General features: G+C 38.1%; 2 protein-coding genes across 2 annotated transcripts in view; one reads left to right on the forward strand and one right to left on the reverse strand.

Moving 5' to 3' along the window:
* On the reverse strand, positions 1–10,759 carry LOC110047649 (mitochondrial enolase superfamily member 1-like). Its single transcript, XM_020753405.2, has 15 exons — positions 10,612–10,759; positions 8,812–8,920; positions 8,082–8,197; positions 7,612–7,698; positions 7,321–7,347; positions 7,129–7,169; positions 6,739–6,770; positions 6,528–6,566; positions 6,227–6,344; positions 5,914–6,001; positions 5,565–5,679; positions 5,018–5,209; positions 4,585–4,684; positions 3,742–3,823; positions 1–2,342 (listed from the first exon to the last, which is right to left on the reverse strand). The coding sequence occupies exons 1-15, from the start codon at positions 10,687–10,689 to the stop codon at positions 2,235–2,237; spliced, it is 1,332 nt and encodes a 443-aa protein (XP_020609064.2). The 5' UTR covers positions 10,690–10,759; the 3' UTR covers positions 1–2,234.
* Positions 10,750–23,157, forward strand: part of LOC110047602 (uncharacterized) — a 22,397-nt gene continuing 9,989 nt past the window's right edge. Inside the window, exons 1-15 of the mRNA XM_089280508.1 lie at positions 10,750–11,146; positions 13,184–13,247; positions 14,172–14,224; positions 14,357–14,449; positions 14,739–14,840; positions 15,636–15,722; positions 15,832–15,945; positions 17,008–17,143; positions 17,588–17,672; positions 18,402–19,150; positions 19,429–20,385; positions 20,952–21,031; positions 21,306–21,371; positions 21,671–21,719; positions 22,057–22,208. Of these exons, the coding sequence (XP_089136634.1) occupies positions 11,054–11,146; positions 13,184–13,247; positions 14,172–14,224; positions 14,357–14,449; positions 14,739–14,840; positions 15,636–15,722; positions 15,832–15,945; positions 17,008–17,143; positions 17,588–17,672; positions 18,402–19,150; positions 19,429–20,385; positions 20,952–21,031; positions 21,306–21,371; positions 21,671–21,719; positions 22,057–22,208 (2,880 nt within the window). The 5' untranslated portion in view covers positions 10,750–11,053. The remainder of the gene's footprint in view (positions 11,147–13,183; positions 13,248–14,171; positions 14,225–14,356; positions 14,450–14,738; positions 14,841–15,635; positions 15,723–15,831; positions 15,946–17,007; positions 17,144–17,587; positions 17,673–18,401; positions 19,151–19,428; positions 20,386–20,951; positions 21,032–21,305; positions 21,372–21,670; positions 21,720–22,056; positions 22,209–23,157) is intronic.

Genomic DNA, 23,157 nt, shown 5'->3' on the forward strand with positions numbered 1-23,157 from the left:
TTTGGGTTTTTAAAGTGGAAAAATTACCACCATTTATTCCACATGGGATTCACTAATATCTCATTTTGTAGTTTTAGTCATGCTGAGAAAATAATTTATCATTTAACCCTTCAATCCCAAGAGTGATCAAAATCTAACTTCTCTTTACAATATCAATATACTGCCGAGCAAAAAGGTGATGAGAAGAAAGATGTTCATCAACTTTTAAAGGAGTTGTTGTTTTGACGTACTGCCAAATTCTCATAGCCAACATGAGAAAAAATGTATGTCAAGATTTCACTAAGCTAAGGAGAATTTCAATCTCTTTCAGCTTGGGCATACTTTTTTTTTTTCTTAAATCCTTAAAATCCTTAAAAATGCTAATCTAAAAAACAGATTCTCGATTTTTACAATATGGACTTTCCCCTGGAAGTGCTATCCAGTTCCAAGGTTATGGTGAACATAGTCACACAGCTAATATATATTTAACTCTATAAACAACCCCGAAAACATGCTCCCCTTTGTCACATTTGATGCAAAGACTCTACAAAACTAACACATTTCCTACCCAAAAGTACATGCCATGGATTTTAAACCACCAATTAACTGCATTTATCTCATAAATTTATCTCATAAATTTATCTCATAAATTTTCATAAATTTTCAATTTCTCCAATGCCATGCACTTTCTCATGGAAGTGATTCCTAATAGATTGCTATCCAGTTCAAAAGATTCCAAGGTGATATGTTGACTATGGTCAAACAGATATATTAATCTAACTCTAAAACAATGCCCTGAAAACATGTCACCAAAGTCATCTTAGATGTCTTAAGTAAGTAAGTGAGCAGTACTGTAAGTAATGTATTGTATTGTATCATATCGTAATGTTGATTATTGTGAACTTTATTTAAAAAAAAAACCAGTCATCTTAGATGCAAAAGCCCTCCGAAATTAACTAATAAGGTTGCTTGTGGCAAGTCTATCTAAATGCCAGTAGACTTCTAGCTACTAGCTCTTTATGTGTATTGACTATTAATAATTAATTGGTAATAGTACTCAAAATAATTAATTATTTAATTGCAAATAATTAATACAAGTAAAGAATTTGTTCGTGGTTAGCGTGCATATATCAAGTCATGGAGAGCACCAAAGAAATGTAAGAGTTGCTTGGGGCGCAGCTGAGAGCACCTTTAACTCCTTGAGTGCTCTGCAAACTTCCCAAGTGCATCCATAACATGATATACGCACAGCTAAAAGCATGAACCAATTCTTTCATAACTGCAAAACATGTTTTATTTGCGACTGACTACAAAGTTCTCACAATGCACAGTAAAGGAAAACAGAGGATCCAGTTGACTGGTTAAAAACACGCCACAATCAGTTAACCCTTTGAATACCAAACTTTCGCCAAAAAATACTGTTTTTGACCATTTAGTCAGGTTTTTTAGCTCCTTACTAAAAGGAGAGATTTTTCAAGGAGTAGGTACAAAATTGAGCAACATTTCAATTCTGGGCATGCACATAAGCCAAGATTTGGACTTAGCCTAGCCTAGTACTACTATCTGCTTATCAAGAATAGCTAATGACATTTAAATTGATGATGTCAAAAGTGGTACAAAGAGCATGACCATTAATTACGCATATATGCATAATTGGGACTCAAAGGGTTAAGCGATGGTTGAACTAAATGCTTCATCCAGTTTCTTAAATTGTTAATGAAAAATTGGCTTCTTTGAATTACATGTAATTAATAAGTCAGCAAGTCAAAAATACTTGATGACAATGTAGACAAACAAAGTCAAAATACTCAAGTTTCAGTAAACATCTTAGCTTGGTGAAAGTCAAAGGAAGTAGGGTTTGTTTGGATTATTTCCAAATGATTATCGCATCGCAGAAAATTTAACAAAAGGAACTTGCAGTTAAACTCGACAGAAATTCTGAAGCTAAAATGAAACTACACTCGTCATGTTACATACTATGATGGCTCAATTGGAATTAGGTAGAACCAGTGCAAGCACTATGCTATAATATAGAATTAAACATAGAATACCTACAGTAAGTCATAACTTCGAAATTAATTGCAGTTGACTTCCATAGCGTAGCACAGCAAACGTGAATGTAAAATGTGACCTTCACTACTGAATTAGTGGTTGAGAATCCACTGATCAGTCTGCATATTGACATCTACTTTAATTTCTATACTGTCTAATAAAAAATATTTCTACAATTTACTTTCCTATCAAAATTATTGTATTCAAATCTTGAAACGCCCATCATTAATGAGCTTCTGCCATTCAGAACCATTGGGAAACTCAAATGCATCTAAAGATTCCTTCTTCATTTCAGCACTATAACCTGGGGCCTGAGTGAAAAGGGAACCATTTAGTATTGTGACTGCATGTCTGCACTTTATTCTCTTTCTTCTCTTATAAGTTCTTACTCGTTTACAAAAAGAAAAATTACTTTTAATTAACCGTCTAACTTTAACCCCAGGCTGTTAGTATGGGTTTTAGTCACATCAGTATTACTTGGTGTCAGAGAATTCTTTTTTTGTGGAAACACTCTTTACTGCCACAAATTTATATTTTACGAATGTGCTATTGTAGGTGGACACAGTGGGGTAAGGATTAGTGTGATGGACTCTGGAACAAGGGTTTTAGACCAGTCTTGGTTTCTTACGTAATAGTGATTGGACTGAGTGGAGTGCAATTCAGGAAGTAATCGCACAAGTAATTTCAAAATTGGACGAGCGCGAAGTGTGAGGCCGATTTCAAGCTACGACCATGATTACTCCCTGAATTGTATGCCACGAGGTACAATAATTACTAATTAATTGTATCTATAACAAATTTCGGAATTAAAAATGTCTTTTAAGAATTTCTTTTGAGCGAAAACGTCAGTTTCGCTTTTCATAAGTTTTGAAAACTGTAGGAAACATCGTGAAGGAAGCCATTAAAGCGCATGTAATTGACATGCAAATCACGTGGGTATCCACTTACAGGTATCCAATTACAAAAAGTTCAAATTGGATACCTGTAATTGGACACCCATGTGATCATGCGCCGATTACATGACAAATAGGTGCACAGAGAACCAATAACAATCAAGAATTTTGTTATAGATACGATTAATAATGGTAATAGGACTGAGTGGAGTCCAATTTGGTCTGTACACAAGTGATTAACAAAATCGGACAACCGCAAAGCGGGAGTCTGATTTGTTAATCACGAGTGTGATTACAGACTGAATTGGACGACACGATGTCCTGTTCCCAATTAATCATAATAATGACAATTTCCCACAAAAGCAAAAATTCATTTGAAAAAGAGCGTTTAATAGTCATTTTTAAATATCATAATTAAAACTATAGAGAATAGCTTGCAAAATGGCTGTTAAGTTTCTTTCAAAACAGTCACCAGAGACAAAACCTCCACTATTTTACGAAGTCAGTCTCTTGAATTGGTTGCTATAGTGATTGTAATCAATGTTGTGATTGGTGGATTTAGTGGAGAGGACTTAAAATGATTGGCTCATGCAACTGTCCGATTACAGGTGTCCGATTACAGCTTTGCAGATTAATTAGAGCGAAATACAGCAGTTTATGCACCAATCACATTTGAGGAAATTGTAATTGTTATGATTAATTGTAAAACAGGTTAATAAAGGATCCAAAGCACAAAAATTACTGTACACTTTATTTAAAATAAGTTGCCTGTTCTGCAAGGATCATTTTGAAAGCTTTCCTTCACAAAAGAACTCACCATTGGAACTTTATAAGCTCCATTCTCCACCACAGAAGGATGAATGAAATGCTCGTGAAGATGATCTGCAAACTCAGTGACCCTGTGGAGAAAGAGTTGCCCAATAAATATCTTATTAACGCCCAAGTCGCTAGTGGAGGGAAGGTGCCTACGAAGCCCAGGGGCTGCAACAGCAGTCACATCCCCAAGGTGCTAGAACATCCAACTGGCCTGCCCAACCCGCAACCAAGCCACGAGTCCCCCACGCCAAGCCCGCTACAGGCACCCGTCACACTCAAGCCAGATGGCATTGGTGGGAAAAAAACAAAAAACAAAAAAGTGCTGAAAAGAGAGGGGGGGGGGGGGGGGGGGATAGGGAGGGAACGCCGAGAACTGCTAAACTATAATTCAATCCACAACGCCACACTAACAGAGCGATGAACACACTGCGAGCACATGGGACGACAACACATGTACTAACCAAAAATACCACTGGACAATGTCAGCCCCAGGGCTCTAACGACCATATGACTGCTGCAAACGCTACAGAACACACCAAACGCTAAACAAACGCTAACAGATGGCCAAGGCACTATCAAACGCCTACAAAAAAACGCTACTGACCAGACTAGCTCCTGGTCATACACTATGTAAAATTTCATTGAACTATATCAAACGCTGCAGAACACACCAAACGCTAGCCAAACGCTCACAGGCGGCCAAGACACTAACAACCGCCTATAAAAACGCTACTGACCAGACTAGCTCCTAGTCGTTAACTATGTTAAATTTCATTTAACTATATTAAAAAATGGCGCAGTTTAAGATTCTTGCTTTAACTGTGCCTTAATTTAAACTACCAACCTGTTTTCTAATGTTGCTGAGACGCAGATGAAATCAAAAATTGAAATATGTTGAATGTATTCACACAGGCCAACACCACCACCATGAGGACAAACAGGAACTGAAAAAAAAAAGATCATTAGAACAAAGTTGACTTCAGCTTTTACAGTCAAATGTTTAATGTAACAGTTGACTGAGTGGACTTTAGAGGATGAATGTTTCAATTTTTTTGTGTCATTAAAATCACTCTGCATGGGCTATCATGACTTCAAACAATTCATTTTTTTGTATATCCCAACCAATCCTCTAAGGGAATGTTGGATGGTCAGATGATGGTGATAGAATGATAGAGAAATTTGAGTCACTATATCCAGAACACCACCCCTCCTCCCTCCAAAAAAAGATTTTATTTTATACAGATTGGATTTTTTGGCTTGTATGTCACTGACATTACCTCCAAACTTAGCAGCCATCAGCAAGACAGCCAGCACTTCATTAAGTCCACCCATACGACAGCTGTCAATTTGACAAAACTGGAAACCATTAGCCTGGAAAAACTGCTTGAAGATGACTCGATTCTGGCAATGTTCCCCTGTTGCCACACCTATTCCGTAAGGTTCCAATGCTTTGGAAATTGCAGCATGCCCTGTTAAATGGTTAAGAATGGAGTTACAGGGTGAGATTTCCTTCATTTATTAAAATCAATAGTTTTCAAAGCTGTGGTTGGTTTTGCAATTTGTGACTTTCCAGTAACTGTTTCAAAAGATACAAATTATCTGCAAGATGCTCTAACCAGATTTAAGCAAAGAGGCAATTTTGCACAAATCTGGAGTATGCATGGAGAACTGCTTTCAAGTAAAGATTTTCTCCCCATTAGTCAAAATTGCATTTTTAATTTTTTCAAAATTAAACTCTTGATTGTGAATTTTCTCTGTTCAGTTACTGATATCAAGGGCAAGATCCCTTCGCCTATTAAAAGAAGTTTCGTTTTGCCAGTTTACCTAACACATCATCAGGGGATGTAGGTTCCTCAATCCAGACAGGTTTAAATTTTGCCAATTGCTTCATGTGACTGATAGCTTCATCAACATCCCAGCACTGGTTTGCATCCATTGCCTACAAGAACAAAGAGATGCAGCTGACTGGTTAGAGAGCAATAGCAACTGAGAAACTAATAAACCTATAAAAAATAAAATAAGAAAATAAGAAAACTAAAAAATTCCAACCTGTTTCCAGTTAAGAGGATTTGATAGGTACATTGGACTGTTGTATTTGAATTGAAAATCAAGGAGAAATTGGTCTAAGCAACTGACTTTGAAACTTCTGTGGCTTAAAAGATTGGCTATTTACCAGGAAGTTATCCCATCCAATCTCATCTCTGAAAATAGCCGCTCGCCTGATATCATCACTCAGATCAGAACCAACTTTCATCTTGAATCTGCAAACAAAACAGCCAAGTTAAATATAATCCATTATTAATAATAAGTACGATGCAGTGAACTCAGCTTTGTGCCAAGAAAAGGTGGAAAAATGGGTAAAACACAATCAATGTGTACCTGACAAACTGTTTAATATAATATTAATACAATTCTAAGAATATTTGGCATACAGAATTGTCTATTAACACTACAGAGATGAGAAAGAAGGCGAGAACTTAACTAACCTCGTCCAGCCAGTTGTAAGATATTTTTGGCACAGTTTACGTAGTTGAATGTCAGTGTAGCCAAGCCACCCAGCTGATGTTGTGTAAGAAGGATATCCCTTAGCAATGATCTCTTTTTCTGAAAATAAATATTATTATTTTATTATTATCATGTTGATTTCCGCCTTTTGTCAATCACAGTATCAACAGGTCCCAGCATGACCCAAGGTGTTTTGATAATTATTTAGAGTCATACAATCAGTACAAAATAACTTAATAATAAACAATAATAAACAAACAGACTTCTTTTTCTTAAATATACCTCTTTCTTCTTTGCTGCTTGCATTTCGTCGAAGAATACCTTGGAATGAGAAACATTTAAAGTCTGGGTGAATGCCAAGATTTGCACAATGTGTCATAAAGAACATTTAAGAACCTACTCTTTATCTATTCTTTCATTCACTGTGAAAATGTAGTATGAATCGTAAACAGGTAATTTACAGAACAAACAAAAAGAATAAAAACAAAAAAACCTATGGCCTCTTCTTTGGTTAGAACATCTGACCTGAAGAAAATAAATATTTCAAATTAACAGTTATAAGTAAGTTAATTTATTACAAATGTGTCAGTCTCTCACATGTATAATTAATGCACAACAGTATTTGGGAGCTGACTTACATGTGCTTGTTTGCTGGGCACAAACCAGCCTATGTACCTATTTAATATCATTCTATATACTGGTATTCAACATTTGTTGTACAGTTATAAATTCAGAAATTTTGGTGACTGTGGTAAATTTTATTTGTCACTTACTGTGAAGAGTTTCTTATAATTGACTGCTTCACAATGTAATTTTGATTGATCACATGTAATATGCCATGATAATGCAATAAATTATTATCATTATAAATTGTGACACTTACAGATAGCTGAAGTCTATTGTTGATACCAGCTGTTCTGGAGACTGTGTATTGCAAGAAAAGTGGAATGAAAGTTTAGTTTAGGCTATCTTGAGTGTAGCCAAACGAATGAAATTGGGTTGTGAAAGAAAATGAATTACATGGATGTAAGTTATCTGGAAAAGGATGTGAAATATTGAGCTAAAAATGACTCACCATGTCTGCAAGAAGTTTCCAAAGTGGCTGTAAAAAATAAATAAATAAATAAATAAATAAATAAATAAATAAATAAATAAATAAATAAACAACATTAACCATTTGAAACATATGAACTGATCATCAGACTACACAGTGGCTGGAACATTAAGTGCTGAAAAATGAGGGGTCCTTTGTGGCTCCAAAATAAGAGGCTCCAGTAAAAGTGGATCCTTTTCAGAGGAAGTAAAGAGGGACAAAAAAAAATTTTCAGAAACTGCCTAAAAAATCCAAATCCAAATTCAATATTACCTTGCCTTCCAACTTTGCCCAAAGGTCCCACAATGCATTGACAACAGCTGCTAGCGCCAGGTGAATGGCTCCTTTTTCTGGACCAAGCTAAAAATCAAAGAATGTCACAAACATTCAGATATATAATTACAGCTAAACATTTACAGCAGGTGGAAAACATAGCCACATTTATTAGCATTTTTCAGCCTGAAAGCTCTTAGGTATTTTAGTCAGGTATTTTATCTGACTTATTCTGCATCCCTGCATAGCTACTGTAGTTCACCTTTACATGACTTTGAGTGGAGATGTTAAACAAAGTACATGTAAGTAAAAGCAATCAGTTGCTGTTTGATCCTGTAACTCAATGTTTTAAAACCTGAGAACAAACTAAAAACAGTATTTCAGAACTTTATAAGAAGGCTCCGACTAACAATGTATTAATCATTGTCAATAGTTAGCATGATAATTATTACCATTGTGAAGGACCTTACCCATCTTAACTGGCTCTCATGAGCTAATTCCCTCCAAACCGCAGCAAAGTTACCAAAAATGTCTTCAGTTGTTCTGCCAGTGAGCATTTTTCCATATATTTTTACAGCTTCCATTACTGAGGGGAAAAATGTACATATATCTTAAATTGAAAGGTACAGTTCCAAACAGATTCAGGGAGAGGCAGTCTTGGTGTTCACCCACATTTTGAAACATTATAGTTGTATTTTTTTAATGGGCTTAGGGGTTACCGGGCCTTTCTAGATCCTCTTTTTCAAGCAGTCACACAGGATGTGGAATTAGGAAAGGAAGTGAAAGCTAAATATAATACATAGATGCTGTCAGCACAACATGTTATACCTTTTGCAGTCCAACTGGATGTTCTTTTCCTTACATATTTGCATTGTTGTAGTGCAATGTTTCAATATTGATTGGCAGTTTACTTGAGCAGTTTGCAAATTCAATTCAAATTTGCTCAAACAAGTTGCCGCATTACTGAGATCAACTTTTCATTTTTAGTTTTAATTATAAACTGAAAATTATAATCCCTCTTCTGTGTCAAGTCAGGGGAAAATAATTGCCTTTAAGACTGACTGTTTATTAACAGGCTGTGCAAAATAATAATAAGTTGAGTTTACATTGTCAAATGGAGAACTGTCAGTAAAGTTGTAGCTTTAACATTATTGTCAGTTTTGAAGAACAAGCTTTAACCACGACACATATTATTTTTACCTAGTTCATTTCCTCGCCCTAGAGTAAATGTCAAGCCGTGCCCTTCCACACCAGTTTCTCCATCTGTTTTGAAGACAATATACACTGCAGAGTAATCAGGTGACTTGTGCTGCAAAGTGAAAGTCATTTTTCTTAGCATATAACTTTTTTAAATGAATGAAAGGAATGTTTAAGATTTATATTGGCTAATGCCTGTAGATTTGTGGGGCCTGTACTTGGCATCATACCTTGGCAGTCCAAAAATTGAAGCCCAAATGCTAGATTTTTGAGTTCAAATTGCTGTGGAGACTGAACAGTGTACTTGATTGAAGTGGCTGTTTCAATTTAAAATTGTGTCTAGGTGTATGTTAGGAGATGTACCCTCAGGGAGGTATCTCTGCCACGTTTCCAGGCACTTTTGCAGTCTTTTTCTTTTCAATGATGGCCTCACACACAGTGCTCAAACTAAACCTAGGGATGCTTGGGGGCAAGGTGCTGAGCAATTTTATTTAGTGTTTTGCTGTTAATTGTGCAAGCGACTCATTTACATTTGGCAGGCTGAATTGAGTTTGCACTGAGATGAGACGGGGGGCGGGGGGGGGGGGGGGAGGGAGGGAGGGCAGACAAGAAATTAAGGAACCAAGATGCTGACACTGACTAAAGGAAGAAGGTAAACAACAGGTTCGAGCAAGGAGAGATGATTTTTAAGACTTACAGAAACAACTATTTACAGAGTCCTTGTTTTCAAATCTGACGAAATTCAAGCGATTCAAGGTGATGTTGCAGTTAAAAATATTCAGTAGGTAATTTTTTTTTTAACTAGGTAAATTTATTATTTAACTAGGTATTTTTTTTTTTAACCAGGTAAAAAAAGGAGGAGAAAAATCTCATTTCCTATTCTTCTCTTCATCTCTCCCTGCTCCCACCTACTTCTTCTTCTCTTTCACTAACTCCCTATTCTACGCCTACCTCTTCTTATTTTCCTATCTAATTATTAATTTCAAAGGAAGAAGGAAATTACAAGTACCTACCGTGTGTTGAACCCAAGACCTTCAGATTACATGTCCATCTCGATCTCCACTAGACTACACAGCTCAAGTTGGAAAAATTTCTTTTTTTTCTCCTAATTATTGCTTTTTTGGGTCCCAGACTCACCTCGGTCCAAACTTAATTTATGCAAAACGTGCACATGCGCACTTGGATGGGACGGGACTTCGTTCGTGAAAGCAATGGAAACTGCCACGTTTTGTGTCAGCAAAGACACGTTTTATGAGAAGTTAGATGCGCAAAAAAGCTCTAAAAAGAAGGAAAGCAAATTAACTGTGTTTATCGACGATCAATTTTACGACAAGGCAAAAAACTGGCTAAAGAATGACAGCAAAAATGAAGCAGAATTTGGACTAACCAAGACCGATGCAGCGGCCACTAAACGAAAGCAGTGGACGATTCAAGGTGGAATGACGGAACAACAATAATATTAAATATTGCCTAAACTACCTAAAAAAAGCTGTCTTTGCGCCAAATAGTGTCACCCCTAACCGACACGGGCTAACGGGTAAAATCTGGCTAACCGGCACTCCAGCTTTGTCAATATCCGTTGATCTACTATGTGAAAATGAAGAACATCATAACAGATTAAAAATATCCAGGTAAAAAAATTTGTTTTAAAATTACCTAGTTAAAAAAATATTACCTAGGTAAAAATCAAATTTACCTGAAGAAAAAAATTACCTACAACAGTGACATTGGGGGTGAGCGGAGACCGCGCACTGACAGTGTTCGCACCTCGCATCACAATATCGCATAAAAGAAGTTTCTCACCATAGCATCCGACCCATGGAGCTCCAAGGAAGTTGGAAACCGTATATCCCGAACGGATAGTCCATCGAGCTTCACCATTTTGCAGAATTAACTGAACAACATGAAAATCACGAGATTGTCATCTCATTTTAGCTCATCGATGACCGAGTGGGATTGAAACTAGTGACGAAAAAGTTCACCGCTGGCTTTTCGCGGGAAAATTTCAATATGGCGGACTTGTTTTTCAGACGAACTAAAACAAGGCAAAAAAGTGAATTTTGTGGCTATTTTTCTCTTTCTTTTGTCATTCTCGGTTTCCAGATTTCATTTTCCGCGATTAACGTTTGATCTACTTCACATTTTGGTGTCATTTTCGGAAAAATTGACATTAAATCTACCGCTAGCGACTGGCGTGTTTTTTTCTGTATTTAAATCTTCAAATTTGCACGATTGCTTCAGCGTGATGGATTTTGATCAAACGCAAACGATATCCGATTACGAAGAAGAGGAAGAAGAGAAAGTGGAAGAGGATAAAGCTACTACTAAGAAAAAGGAGGTAAGTTTGAAGAAGAAAGCAACTGAATGTACCGTGGTACATTAAACATAATTTCATAGACACCCACACTCTGTGCAAGCGATTTGTTTAAAATATTGAAATCTGATGTAAAAGAGAGGCCTCTTGGTTCACGTCAAACTCTGCTGTGATTTTTGGAACATTTCAACTTTGTGGTCAGCTTTCCTGTTGTTGAATAACTGCAGCTGTGTAATAACTCTGTCAATTCCAAGTCTGCCCACCGCCCCCCCCCCCGGGTATTTGATGGCAATATCGCTAATAAAATATAATTTTGACGCCATCCTATGAGTGGGGCATTTGTACTTTTCTCATGGCCCCACCATGGGGATTTTGTATGCACCAGCCTCCCCAAAGTGGAACATTTGCCACCTTCTGAAAACAAAATGTCAAATGCCCATCAAATGCCCAGCAGGAAGAGGGTGGGGGAGGGGGGAAGGGAATGAACAGCCAGGCTTGGAATTGACTGAGCTGTAACTGAGTAGCTACTGGAGGACTTCAGTGAATAGACTCTCCTCCACCCCTACTGTGAACTTAGTAAGGGAAGGGTGGAGTAGGTAGGGGGGGATTTCAGGTCAGGTGGAAGAATAGTTGTTTTTGGTTTGTCTCTTGGATGGGCTACATTATTCTGCATAGCGGTATATTTTAAATCTGCTAAGTATGAAATTTCCTCCCTCTCTCAAGGAAAACTGGATGTCAACTTTACATTTTAATGAGCCAATAAATTATTCTAATAGACCAATTTCAACATGTTAAAATTCAGCCTAACACAATAGACCTCAGCATTGAGAATAAAACCCACAAACTCTGAAGTTATTCCCTAGAACCTTGTGCTGAGTGTGACAAGAGCTCACTCGGAGATCACGTGTACCACATGATATAGTGATTAAGTGATCATTTTGCAATGCTTGAATCAGAGATTTTGTAGATGGCTCACCTAGTTCAATAATGGGCAGCTTTATCTGAAATAAGTCTCATGTTTAAGGCTGAACGAAGCATTGAGGTCTATTGTTTTAGGCTAAATTTTAATATATCGAAATTGGTCTATTAGTTCATTGAAGTCTGTGCTGCTTCATGTTCACTACCTGCTGCCATTAAAAGAACTAAATTATTTGTCAAAACCTTTGCTAGTAGCAAGTAGAGGGCATGGACCAACTTGAACTACACTACGGTCAATATTTATTGCCTTTGCTTGTCCAACCTGGCTTCGCAGGTCATGCCTAGCATATGGAGAACTATTGTTACAAATATCGGAAACTATTAGATACATCAACTAAGAGCTCAACCAAAGCTCTTTTGGCTGGTTCAATTGATATCCTAGAAGGGGTTTTTGGGACACAGGATATTTAGGTAAAAAAATAACAGGTTTAAGATACTTGGGCGAAAAATTAATTGAATATGGGATATTTAGAACTGTTACTGGTGATATTGAGGAGGAAAACTGGACTATGTGTTCTAAAGGCATCTGTGGTCGAGTGTCGATCGATACTCTCTATTGCCACCTCTAACGACATCTCGATCTGTACTCAATCAACTTCCCGATTGATACTCGGTGCACACTCGATTGACACTTGCTCAACAGTTGGTCAATAGTCGGCTGAGTGTCGACTGACTCACATGCATTGATTGAAAATTAGTCAACTCTCGACTGATTGTCGACCAAGATGTCAATGGAGTATCAATCGAGTGTCGATGAAGTGGCAATCAAGTATAGATAGAGTGTCGATCAAGTATCAGTTGAGTGTCAATCTAGAGTATCGAGTGAGGGTATTGATCAACACTTGACCACAGATGCCTTTAGTACACATGATCCAGAAAACTGGTACTTTTTGAATCTGGATTTAACAGGATATGGGAGATTTAGACCAAAAATCAAAGGGGTGTGGGATATTTAGACCTCCCTAATAGGACCTTTGAAATGCACCAATCATTATGTCACTGTGCCTCCCATGAGGATTGTAAGGTCAGCTGAATTGATAGTAAGATCAGTATTAAAATTATATCATTAAATTTTTGTTTTAGGTTGCGCACTTGAAAGTATTTTCGCAACAAGGATTTAAAGAAACAATCTTTCCAGTGTTCCAAGGTCTGCACTAGTATTTTGATGTTAGTTTTGTTTTTCTTGGCTCTTTTTATTCATTCTTCAGTCTGTCTACCCATCCACCTGTCTGTTTTTCCTTTGTATGTGTCTCTTATTCCCTTACTCCCACGGTCTGTCTGTCTGCCTGTCTGTCTGTATGCTTTCTATCCACCTGTTCAGTGGCCTATCTATCCTTCTTTGATATTAAATGAATAGTACAGTAAATGTGTACAATATTTTATTGCAGTTCTGAGTTGTATAAGCTGGTTATAGGAAGGGTTAGATTTAAGGAAATGTACAAAAGAATATAATATTACAAAAGATCACATATTTGAACTGCGGAGAAAGATATGAACACAAGTCATGATTGATCATTGCAGTTGTATACACAACTTAAGTGAATCCTTGGAGCCCACTGGCTCATAGCTGCTAGAGCTTATCCCAGTTTCTGTATCATGAAGTGGCTACGAGTATTTCTACTCTCCCTGGATGGGATGCTAGTCCATTGCATAGGTTTCCCCAACAATTTGCTGGTACCCATTTATACTCCTGGATGGAGAGAGGCACTGTGATAGTTAAGTGTCTTGCACAAAGACACAACACAGTGTCCATGGCCGGGGCTCGAATGCAGACCGCTCGATCCGTGGATGAGTGTACTAAACATGACGCCACTGTGCCTCCACTCATACTTAGGCAGTTGTGAAACATTGCAGGGGTCATGGGTTTGAATCTTGTTTAAGCTTGATTTTTTTTTCAGGCTTTAATTTCACAACTGCTTATTAAGTTTTGTATATAGCTGCGATGATTAATCATGCGTTCATAAGAAAATACAATTTGTAACTGTTGCTTAAAGGGTTTATGTGATTGAACAATGCACAAAGAGCCTGACTGTTTAATATATAAATGACTGTCTGTTATATCTCTTTGAAGGTGACAATGTTATAGGAAGAGATGGAAAGTGTAACATCACAGTTCCTATCAAGGTGAGTATTCAACATTTCCAACAGTCCAGCATATTATTGAATCGTTGGAGCCCTGGCTTTCACTCAAGTTGGGCTGTTGGGTCTTAGTAGCGCAAGTAAATCATATTAACTCTTTTTTCTGCTTTAATGTAGGCCTTGTCAAAGAAGCATGCCTGCATTGAAGTGCAAAAAGATCTTCATCTCATTTATGATTGTGGAAGCAAGAACAGGACTAAAAGGGGAAAGGTATAAAAGTACATCATGTGAAAGTGCATGACACTCTGTCTGGTTCATAAATAATAATTAAAAAAAGGTTTGGCAGGTTGTTTCAATTAAAACCTAGGATACCATTATACCAAAAAGATTGGATATATTCTGTTTTCACGAGTAGTCCCATACAAAGAAAATGTCTCTCTTAAATCTAATGGACATATTGCATGCATTTTTTATTGTTTCTTTGCCATTGAAAACTATTATTTTTTCATTACCTAACTTCTTGTCTGTCTAGATCATTCTTTAACGTTTTATTTTGTAGTCTTTCTTGAAGCCCACCATACGATATGAGCTTAAACATGGTGATATGTTAACACTGGGTGATGTAAAATGTCAGTATTTGGTGGGCCTGGACATGGAAGAGGTAGGAAAAAAACTAATGAAATGTGTTGCTGGTGCAAAAAGTTGATCCAAAGGTTTACCAGACTGAAAAATGAAAGACATCTCGATGGACATCCCGATCGATACGCTGTCGTCACTTGATCAACAGTTGGTTGATCATCGGACGAGTGTCGACTGACTCAAGACATATGAATCAATCGAAAATTAGTCGACTCTTGACTGACTGTCGACCAAGATGTTGATGGAGTGTCGATGGAGTGTCAACTGAGGTGTTGATGGAGTATCGATTGAGGGTCGATAGAGGGTATCGATTGAGGGTAGCGATCAACACTTGACCGCAGATACCTTTAGTACACATAATCTGACGTGTCTTTAACAGTCCAGTAGCTTGTCACGTTTTAGAAACGTTATAAACAGTTAGCATAAATGGCACCGATCCTTGAATAACAATACTAATTTGTCCTAAGCTTCGCATTCATATGAAAAATCTATGTCTGGAAACATTAACAGGAGGCTTAGGATACGTATAACATATTGTTGTTCAAATTTCGGTACCATTTATGCCAAGTGTCTATTCAGTGTTATGGTCTCTTGACTGCAACCAAATTGTTCCAGAAAGCAAGACCACAATTATGTGACTGTTATTAGGTAGTCTCAAGACTCAAGTGACTTATAAAACAGGAGATCTCACTTGGATCCAAGGGACGGCACCTACAGTACATGTAACTAGGTACTCCGCGGGTATTTAATGTAATAATTAGGTGTGAGTTGTACAATGTCTTGACAAGTAACATTGTTTTTTAATGTATACTAATAGGAAGATGAAGATGAAACTGGTTCAGAAACAGGATCAGAGTCCATGCTACAAGATGTGAATACTGAAGAGGAATCAGACGCTGATAAGGTATTTAACTCCAGAAGTAAATGTGTTGCCTCCTGTGAGCCATTTGGGATGTCTGGTAGGTTAAGTTTTGCTGACGATTTTCTGTTTGTCATTATTTTGTGGTTTAAAGCCAGTTGTGACCGATAGTGCTAGCACTTCAAAGAAGTTGGACGAAAATGGTAGTATTCCAAGGAATGCATTAGTGCAGCCAACAGAAGACCACCGAATAACAAAACCAACCAAGGTAAAATTACAATAACTGTGCACTAAGTATACCAGTAATCCTGATATCCATGATTGTAACTTTTGGTTTCATTAAGTAGTAGCCAGGTTTGTCAAAAGTGGTTGGCTGTGCGAAAATAACCATCAACTTCAAGATCTCAGCCAGTAACTCTGTTTGCTATTTGCGTGATTCTTTAAAAAAACGATTGCAAAATCAGCCCTCTACTTACCGCAATAATGCCATTTTCTCCAAAACTTTGTCAACACTGAGTACTTGGAGTACACGTACCTACCTCAGAGAAGTGTCCCCATATGGGAGATTAAAAGAGTGTCCACTTGGGAGAATTGTCCAATCTGAGGTGGAGTCCGTTAGCAGAGGCTCAACTGTGTCATTCGTAGGACTTTTTTTAACAGAATTGAAAAGTTTAAGAGCTGTCTGTTACTGAGTATATTTTGAAGCAATTATATTCCTTAGACTGTCTGTAAGTTTATGTTCATTGAGGTCTACTCTGACAGAAGGTATAAAATGTAGGAGGCACAGTTGTCAAAATGGTAATAGGAGTCTCACTAGTATGAGTCTCAGAGGTCAAGACTGGGTCTTGGAGATGACCCTCGCATTTTGTTCCTTGGCTAAGACACTTGATACTCAAAGAGTCTCTTTCCAGTTGCAGTGGGTGATAAGAGTTGAGATACTTCAGTGTAAAATGCCACTTTTGAGTGTTTTATACAAATTTCCCCCTTCAGCTTCCCCCAAGCAATGTTGGTTTTTCTATCTTTGAGACTGCACAGCAACTACGCAACATTGTACTCGGGGCCTGGGGGTATCAGAGAATCTTCGCTAAAGGCAAATTGAAATAGAAGAAGGGGTAAATTATTGTTAAATGCCCTTTCCCAAAAGTTTCCCAAGTACTTCTGTCACTCATTGGAGGTGTTAAGGGTTACAAGGAAATTGTTTTAGAAACTGGACATGATTCTAACTCTGGATAGTACACTGTGTGGTAGCGTCACATTCAGGGGAACAAATAATACTCCTTACTACTTTTTAAAAGAACAAAAAGATGCATGAATTCTTTGGAATTTTTAGGATGCTGAAGAGGCATATGCTGCAGACACAGATTCAGACACGGATGAGGAACGTCCAATTGCAGTAGCAGCAATGGCTACTGTGTTGTACAGCTCTGAAGATGAGCAAGAGACACCTAGAAGGCCGCAGGTATCGAGTAAGTTCAGTCAAACCAATATGAAAATTTCAGGTAAATGCAACCAGCTATTTCTGAGTTACCTTGTGCCTATGTTTCAAAACAAGTCCTTGTGCAGAACCTTTCATATGAAAATGAGTTTGATTTCCATGAAAAAGAACCTGTAGGGGAACACATTTTCATATTAATGGTTTTGCTCAAAGCCTCATTTTGGCACAGAGGCAAGAGATAACTTGGAAAGGGCCTTTTCCAATAGCCAGAGCCAAAACATAACATAGGTCACTGACATAAGGAAGCAAAGAGGTGTTTGTGTCATCTAGCGCACTCTATGATTATATTATTGGCATCATTAGTTATTGGTTGGATCAAAAATTGACAGCTGGTCAACTCCATCACATTTATGCTTTAAGTGATGGTTACCCCTAAAATAATGTTGTTTAACGGCAACTGTTTTGCCTTGGTTAGGTATTCCAAGTAAAGGAAATTCTAGTATGGAAGGTCAGACTCTAGCATTTGGACTTGGTAGCCCAGCCAATGTGTTTCAAAGCAGGTACATTGCTTGTGAATTCAAAAGTTAAGGCACTGGTAGTTTACTTTGTCTTAATTCTTGTAGGCTTATAATTTGAAACTCCTTGGCTTCAGCAGGGCTGCCAGTCAGATATTTAATGTACCGCTTTTTCAAGGCTGGTAGTGACTTAACTGAAGGCCAGAAAGTATTATTAAAAAAATGTAACAACCATACCTGTTTGAATGGTCTGCTTGTAGAGAAAATGAACTTACCTCTCCCTCTTGTAAACTTCCTGTGTATGGCATTAAGTGAAGCAAAGAGGCTCCTTTCTCATTTGCATAGACATTGACAGCTATTTAGGGTTATGATCTTCTTGGGAAGTGTGGTGGCTTCATGGTTAGTGCACTCGTCTCTGGATCGAGCAGTCCGGGTTCAAGTCTTGGCCGGGGACATTGTGTTGTGTTCTTGGGCAAGACACTTAACTTTCACTGTGCTTTTCTCTACCCAGGTGTATAAATGGTTACCAGCAAATTTAATGCTGGGGTTAACTCTTTGATGGACTAGCATCCTATCCAGGGGGGAGTAGAAATACTCCTAGTCGCTTCATGCTACAGAAACCTGGATAAGCGTGGGCTTGATGAGCCACTTAGCCTACCTTCCATTGGGACCACTTTTTGAATACATACAAAGAAAAACATGTAATTCACATATTTGTGTAAATTCAGAATAAAATGAAAATAAACTTTATCTTAATTATTTTCCTGTTTATAGAGATTCCACAGGTTCATCTGGATCGCACCCAGGACAAACAGCAAGTTTTCCACCAACTTTAATGGTTAGCGCTGAATCTGATTCACAGTCAGATGGGAAAATGGATGTGTCGTCAGATAATGATCAAAAACCAGGCTCGTTCAAGTGCCCTGAGCCCAGGAGCTCAGGAACACAACCTCCCTGTGAGCCTACACTTTTGTATGGATCTGAATCAGATGATGGGAGCCCCATAAAAAGACCAAAGCACCCGGAAGCAAGGATCCCAGGCAAGGGCCCCTCTTGTGAGCCAACACTTTTGTATGGCTCTGAGTCAGACAATGGGAGCCCCATAAAAAGACCTAAGCACCCGGAAGCAGGGGTCTTAGACAAAAGCTCATCTTGTGAGCCAACACTTTTGTATGGCTCTGAGTCAGATAATGGAACTCCTAAAAAGAGACCAAAACAACCTGGAGCTTCAAATGAACCAACTTTGCTATATGAATCTGATGCTGAGGAAGGCAGTAGCACTGTTGTAGCACCCACAGAATCTGATGTAAGAGAAGATGGTCACCATGCCAGCGATGAGCAAACACTGTTATACAGTGACGTATCTGAAGAAAAACCACTAAGTCTTCCTGATAAAAGCTCAGGGAATGTGGCAGAAAACAGGACTGACATTCAGCAACAAGCCACTGCAATTAAGGATGCCGATGCAACACTACCATATGCCGAAGCAGAGATGAGTTCAACAGATGATGAAGATGAATCAGGTATGGTGTACTCTACCATAAAAGCAATAATCTAGGGAACAATTCTTTTATCAAGTGGTCACTTACTTTCGTTGGATTTGTATTGACATGTGAATATCTTGAGAAACTGCAAAAAGTGCAGACTCCACCATCTCATACACGTGAGTTCGAGACTTTGTTTGCCTTATAGTTTATATGGAAGGGTTTAAAGTGTACCAAGAAATTGAAAATGGCATTTAAGATGGGTTACCATGTTTTTTTTGTTGTTGTTAAATTGCTTTCATTTGATTTATTTTTAGGGGCAGATGCAAATGATAAAGATATTAACCTTGAAGAAACTCTGGCTCATGCAGAACCTAATTTAGCATACGATGCTGAAGAAACCAGAAAAGATGATTCAACATATGATGAACATGAACATTTGGATGCTGACGATTATGGAGCAGACATTGCCACTCAAGCATATGCCGTTGATAATGATGAGAGTCAGTCTGATACGGAAAGTGAACCTATTCCACTTGGGAGTGGTCACACAGTAGCTGACAAGAGTGGCACAAAGCAAGCAGCTAATCCCTCTGACTTGGAAGCAACACAGGCATATTGCTTAGAGGATGAAGATTCCAACAGTTCAGATTCCCAGCCACTGCCAATTGGTACTGCTGCAACTGCAACTCATGACAACATTTCAGCAACAATGGCATATGGATTAGAAGCAACTCAAGCTTACAATGTTTCTGAGAAAGGCGGTGATAGCTCTGAAGATGAAGGTGAACAAGACAAGAAGCAAATGCCTGCTTATGACTTACAAGCAACTCAGGCATATGGCGCTGGTGATGATGATGATGATACAAAAGATAGCCATTCAGAGACAGTTGAATTTAAGCAGTCAGCTAATATGGACACTGTACATGTAGTTAATGAAGGTGACACAGGCCAGCCTACCATTCCGCATGGACTGGAGGCAACTCAGGCATATGGTGCTGATGAAGAAACAGATGATGAGGATGCTGACAATGAAGTGGACAGAAGTAGTACAGGTGGGGATCATGGCAGAGGTAATGCAAATGCAGCAACACTTGCATACGGTTTAGCTCCCACTCAGCCATATGGAGTTGGTGGTGACGATGATGATAGTGATGATGATGGAGATAATAAGACTGATAAAGACAGTGGTAATGTAAGACAGAATAACCTGGCTACATTGCCTTATGGGCTGGAGGAAACACAGGCTTATGATATGGATAACAACGACACAGGTACTTTTTCTGAGCCAATTTGTGTGTGCATTTGAGATATTGAATCACTCAGTTCTTGTATTTGTTTAACCATTGTTCCAGGTGAAATGAACAACTTTGGGGGCAGGGGTGAAGTTTTTGTTTTGCTCTTTTCCTATAGCTGGGTGCTGGAACTTTAATTGAAAATTGTATGATCCCAGAGAATATCTATACCCACCCTATGGGGGGAAATCAATGGAAATTTCAAGTGTTGTATATATAGCTATATTTTTTGGGGGCGGAGGGGGCGGTGGGGTGATCTCAAAATTTTAAAGGGGATCTCAAAATTGTAAAGGAAAGTGTGAAGCTGAATTCAAATTTCATAAGGGGTACGACACGTTGACAACAAGTGATCACTGGAGGCTGTGTCGAGGAAAGTCAAACAAAGTGTAACAAAATGTAGATGGTGATCCCATCAATCCATGTTTTAGTACAAGTGGATTTTAACAACTCCCATTTGATAGACTTGATAGCAATATATATAATTTTATATTATTACCCTCAGTACCGGTAATGGAAAGTTCTTAATGGTCCTTTCCTCCTACTAGATTCAGCTCAGAATAGCATGATTGAAGCTACTCAAGCCTATGGTATTGAAGAGCCATCCGAAACTGAGTTACAAGTTCAGGTATTTGTAGCAACAAAAGTATTATTTTTATGCGCAGCTTATTCTTATTACGAAAGCAACAAATATGCCACAAAGTACCAAGGCTTACATCCCCAAATCCCAATTGGTATTCTCTAAAGGAAGATAAAGAACTAAGTCAGTAGCTACAGTATAGTAAGCCATGACGCAGTTTCCAATTTTGATTTGCTTGTAGGGATGCACCTGCCATCTTTTCTTTGTTTCATCCAAAGTGAGAGATTTTCCTTTTAAATATTAAATGTTTCTTATTTTGTAGCAAAGTAAAAGAGGAACAAAGCAGAACAACATCAAGAGAGTGGGTTTTGTTAGCACTTCTACAGAGGTTTGTCCACTTATTGATAGACACTTTACATGATTATGCTACTTTCTTTTTTCTTCATGGTGACCAAGTTAATTTGACATTAGTAGGAGATAAATGTTCCTTGACAACAGAATCTGAATAGGAGTTTTAAAACTCTTCTGGGCATAATTTGAATGATGTGTTTTTGCATTGATTTATCAAGTACTTTAAGTCAAGTACTTTTGAGTACTTTAGACAGTTCATAGCCACAGTATGGTTAAATATCTGGGGTGACATGTAGCATTCTATTGTAACAGATCACATTTGTATTTGTTTGGCAGGTGCCTGAGGTTGATGAAACTGAAGTTGATGTATTTGCACCTGGTAAAGGTTTGTAGTTTGTCTTTTCTAATGTGCTAATAGTAATTATTAATTTAATTAATTGTTGATTAAATGGCAGTGTAGTTATTGTAATGCAGGTTTAATTTGTAATGACATCCCCCCCCCCCCCCCCCGTCACTTAACTCTTCTGCACACTTAACTGTGCACCAAGGCACACCTACACCACTATACACCCACCCACACACCATCTATATACACCACCCACACACCCGCCCACTCAGGCAACCTGTTTATCTCAGAAACCACCTGCCCACTGAAGTCTCCTCACAAGAAGCCCAGGTTAACAGCACTAAACTTGTGGGTAATGTGCTTATTTTTACTCTAGGCGGCAAATGTAAACGTTCCAGTAGTACTGCAGCTGACATGGAGGACTATCTGCTGGACAGTGAGGACTTGATATCACAGCCACAGTCACATTCCAAGAGAGGAAGAAAAAAGCCAGTCATTAAAAAGTCACAGGGAGAACCTAGTCAACAGGTACAGCTTCATTATAAAGTGGTATTTAATTTATTTTGGTTTTTCATATTATTCTTTCATACTTAGTGGAGTGACTAGTGGAGGAGCAGTGGCCTCATGGTTAGTGCGCTTGACTTCGGATTAAGTGGTCTGGGTTGAAGCCCTGTTCGGGGACATTGTGTTGTGTTCTTGTGCAAGACACTTTACTCTCACAGTGCCTCTCTCCACCCAGGTGTACAAATGGGCACTGGCAAATTTAATGCTGGGGGTAACCTTGCGATGGACTAGCATCCCATCTGGGGGGAGTAGAAATATTCCTAGACACTTCATGCTACAGAAACTGGAGATAAGCACGAGCCTGAAGGGCCACTTGGCTCGTATGGAGAGTGACTGACTCAGACAGTCTTACCTTGTGATCAACCACTTTTCATTATTGCAGCTGTGACCTGTTTGTTGTACTATGCATAGATTTTGATTGAATTAATATACTTTGAGGATAACATATTGTTTGCTTAATTACAGTATGCCTTAATGGGCAAAGCATGAGTGTACCCATTTTCATTGACTGAAAAAATAGTGATCAGTTGAGAGCAACTTATTATTACAGACTGAACTACAGCTGTTTTGGCAATTCTTCACAGCTTGTCTAACTTACAATTTGCTTTGATTATGTAGGACCCATAGCTGTTCTTTAAGTATCGAAATTTGAAATTTAATTTGAATATAAAAGGTCCTAACCCTTTTTTTTATTTAAAAAAATTCTTCCAAATAATTTATTCTGTGTAATCTAAATAAATTATTGCAGCTTTGCAGCTCCACATCTTGACAGTAATAGTCAGTTCGCTAGCCAGGGAGCTCTATAATTATTTTAGCCAAAATAATTCAGGATAAAGTTATTGTAAAGTCAGTTTCAGCTGTTTTGTTTATTGTTTTGTCTGTGTCAAAATGCTTTATGGCTTAATGTCTGCAA

Source organism: Orbicella faveolata, unplaced genomic scaffold (genome assembly GCF_042242905.1).
Source record: "Orbicella faveolata isolate gen_17 unplaced genomic scaffold, um_ofav_v1 contig_47, whole genome shotgun sequence".
Taxonomy (NCBI): domain Eukaryota; kingdom Metazoa; phylum Cnidaria; class Anthozoa; order Scleractinia; family Merulinidae; genus Orbicella; species Orbicella faveolata.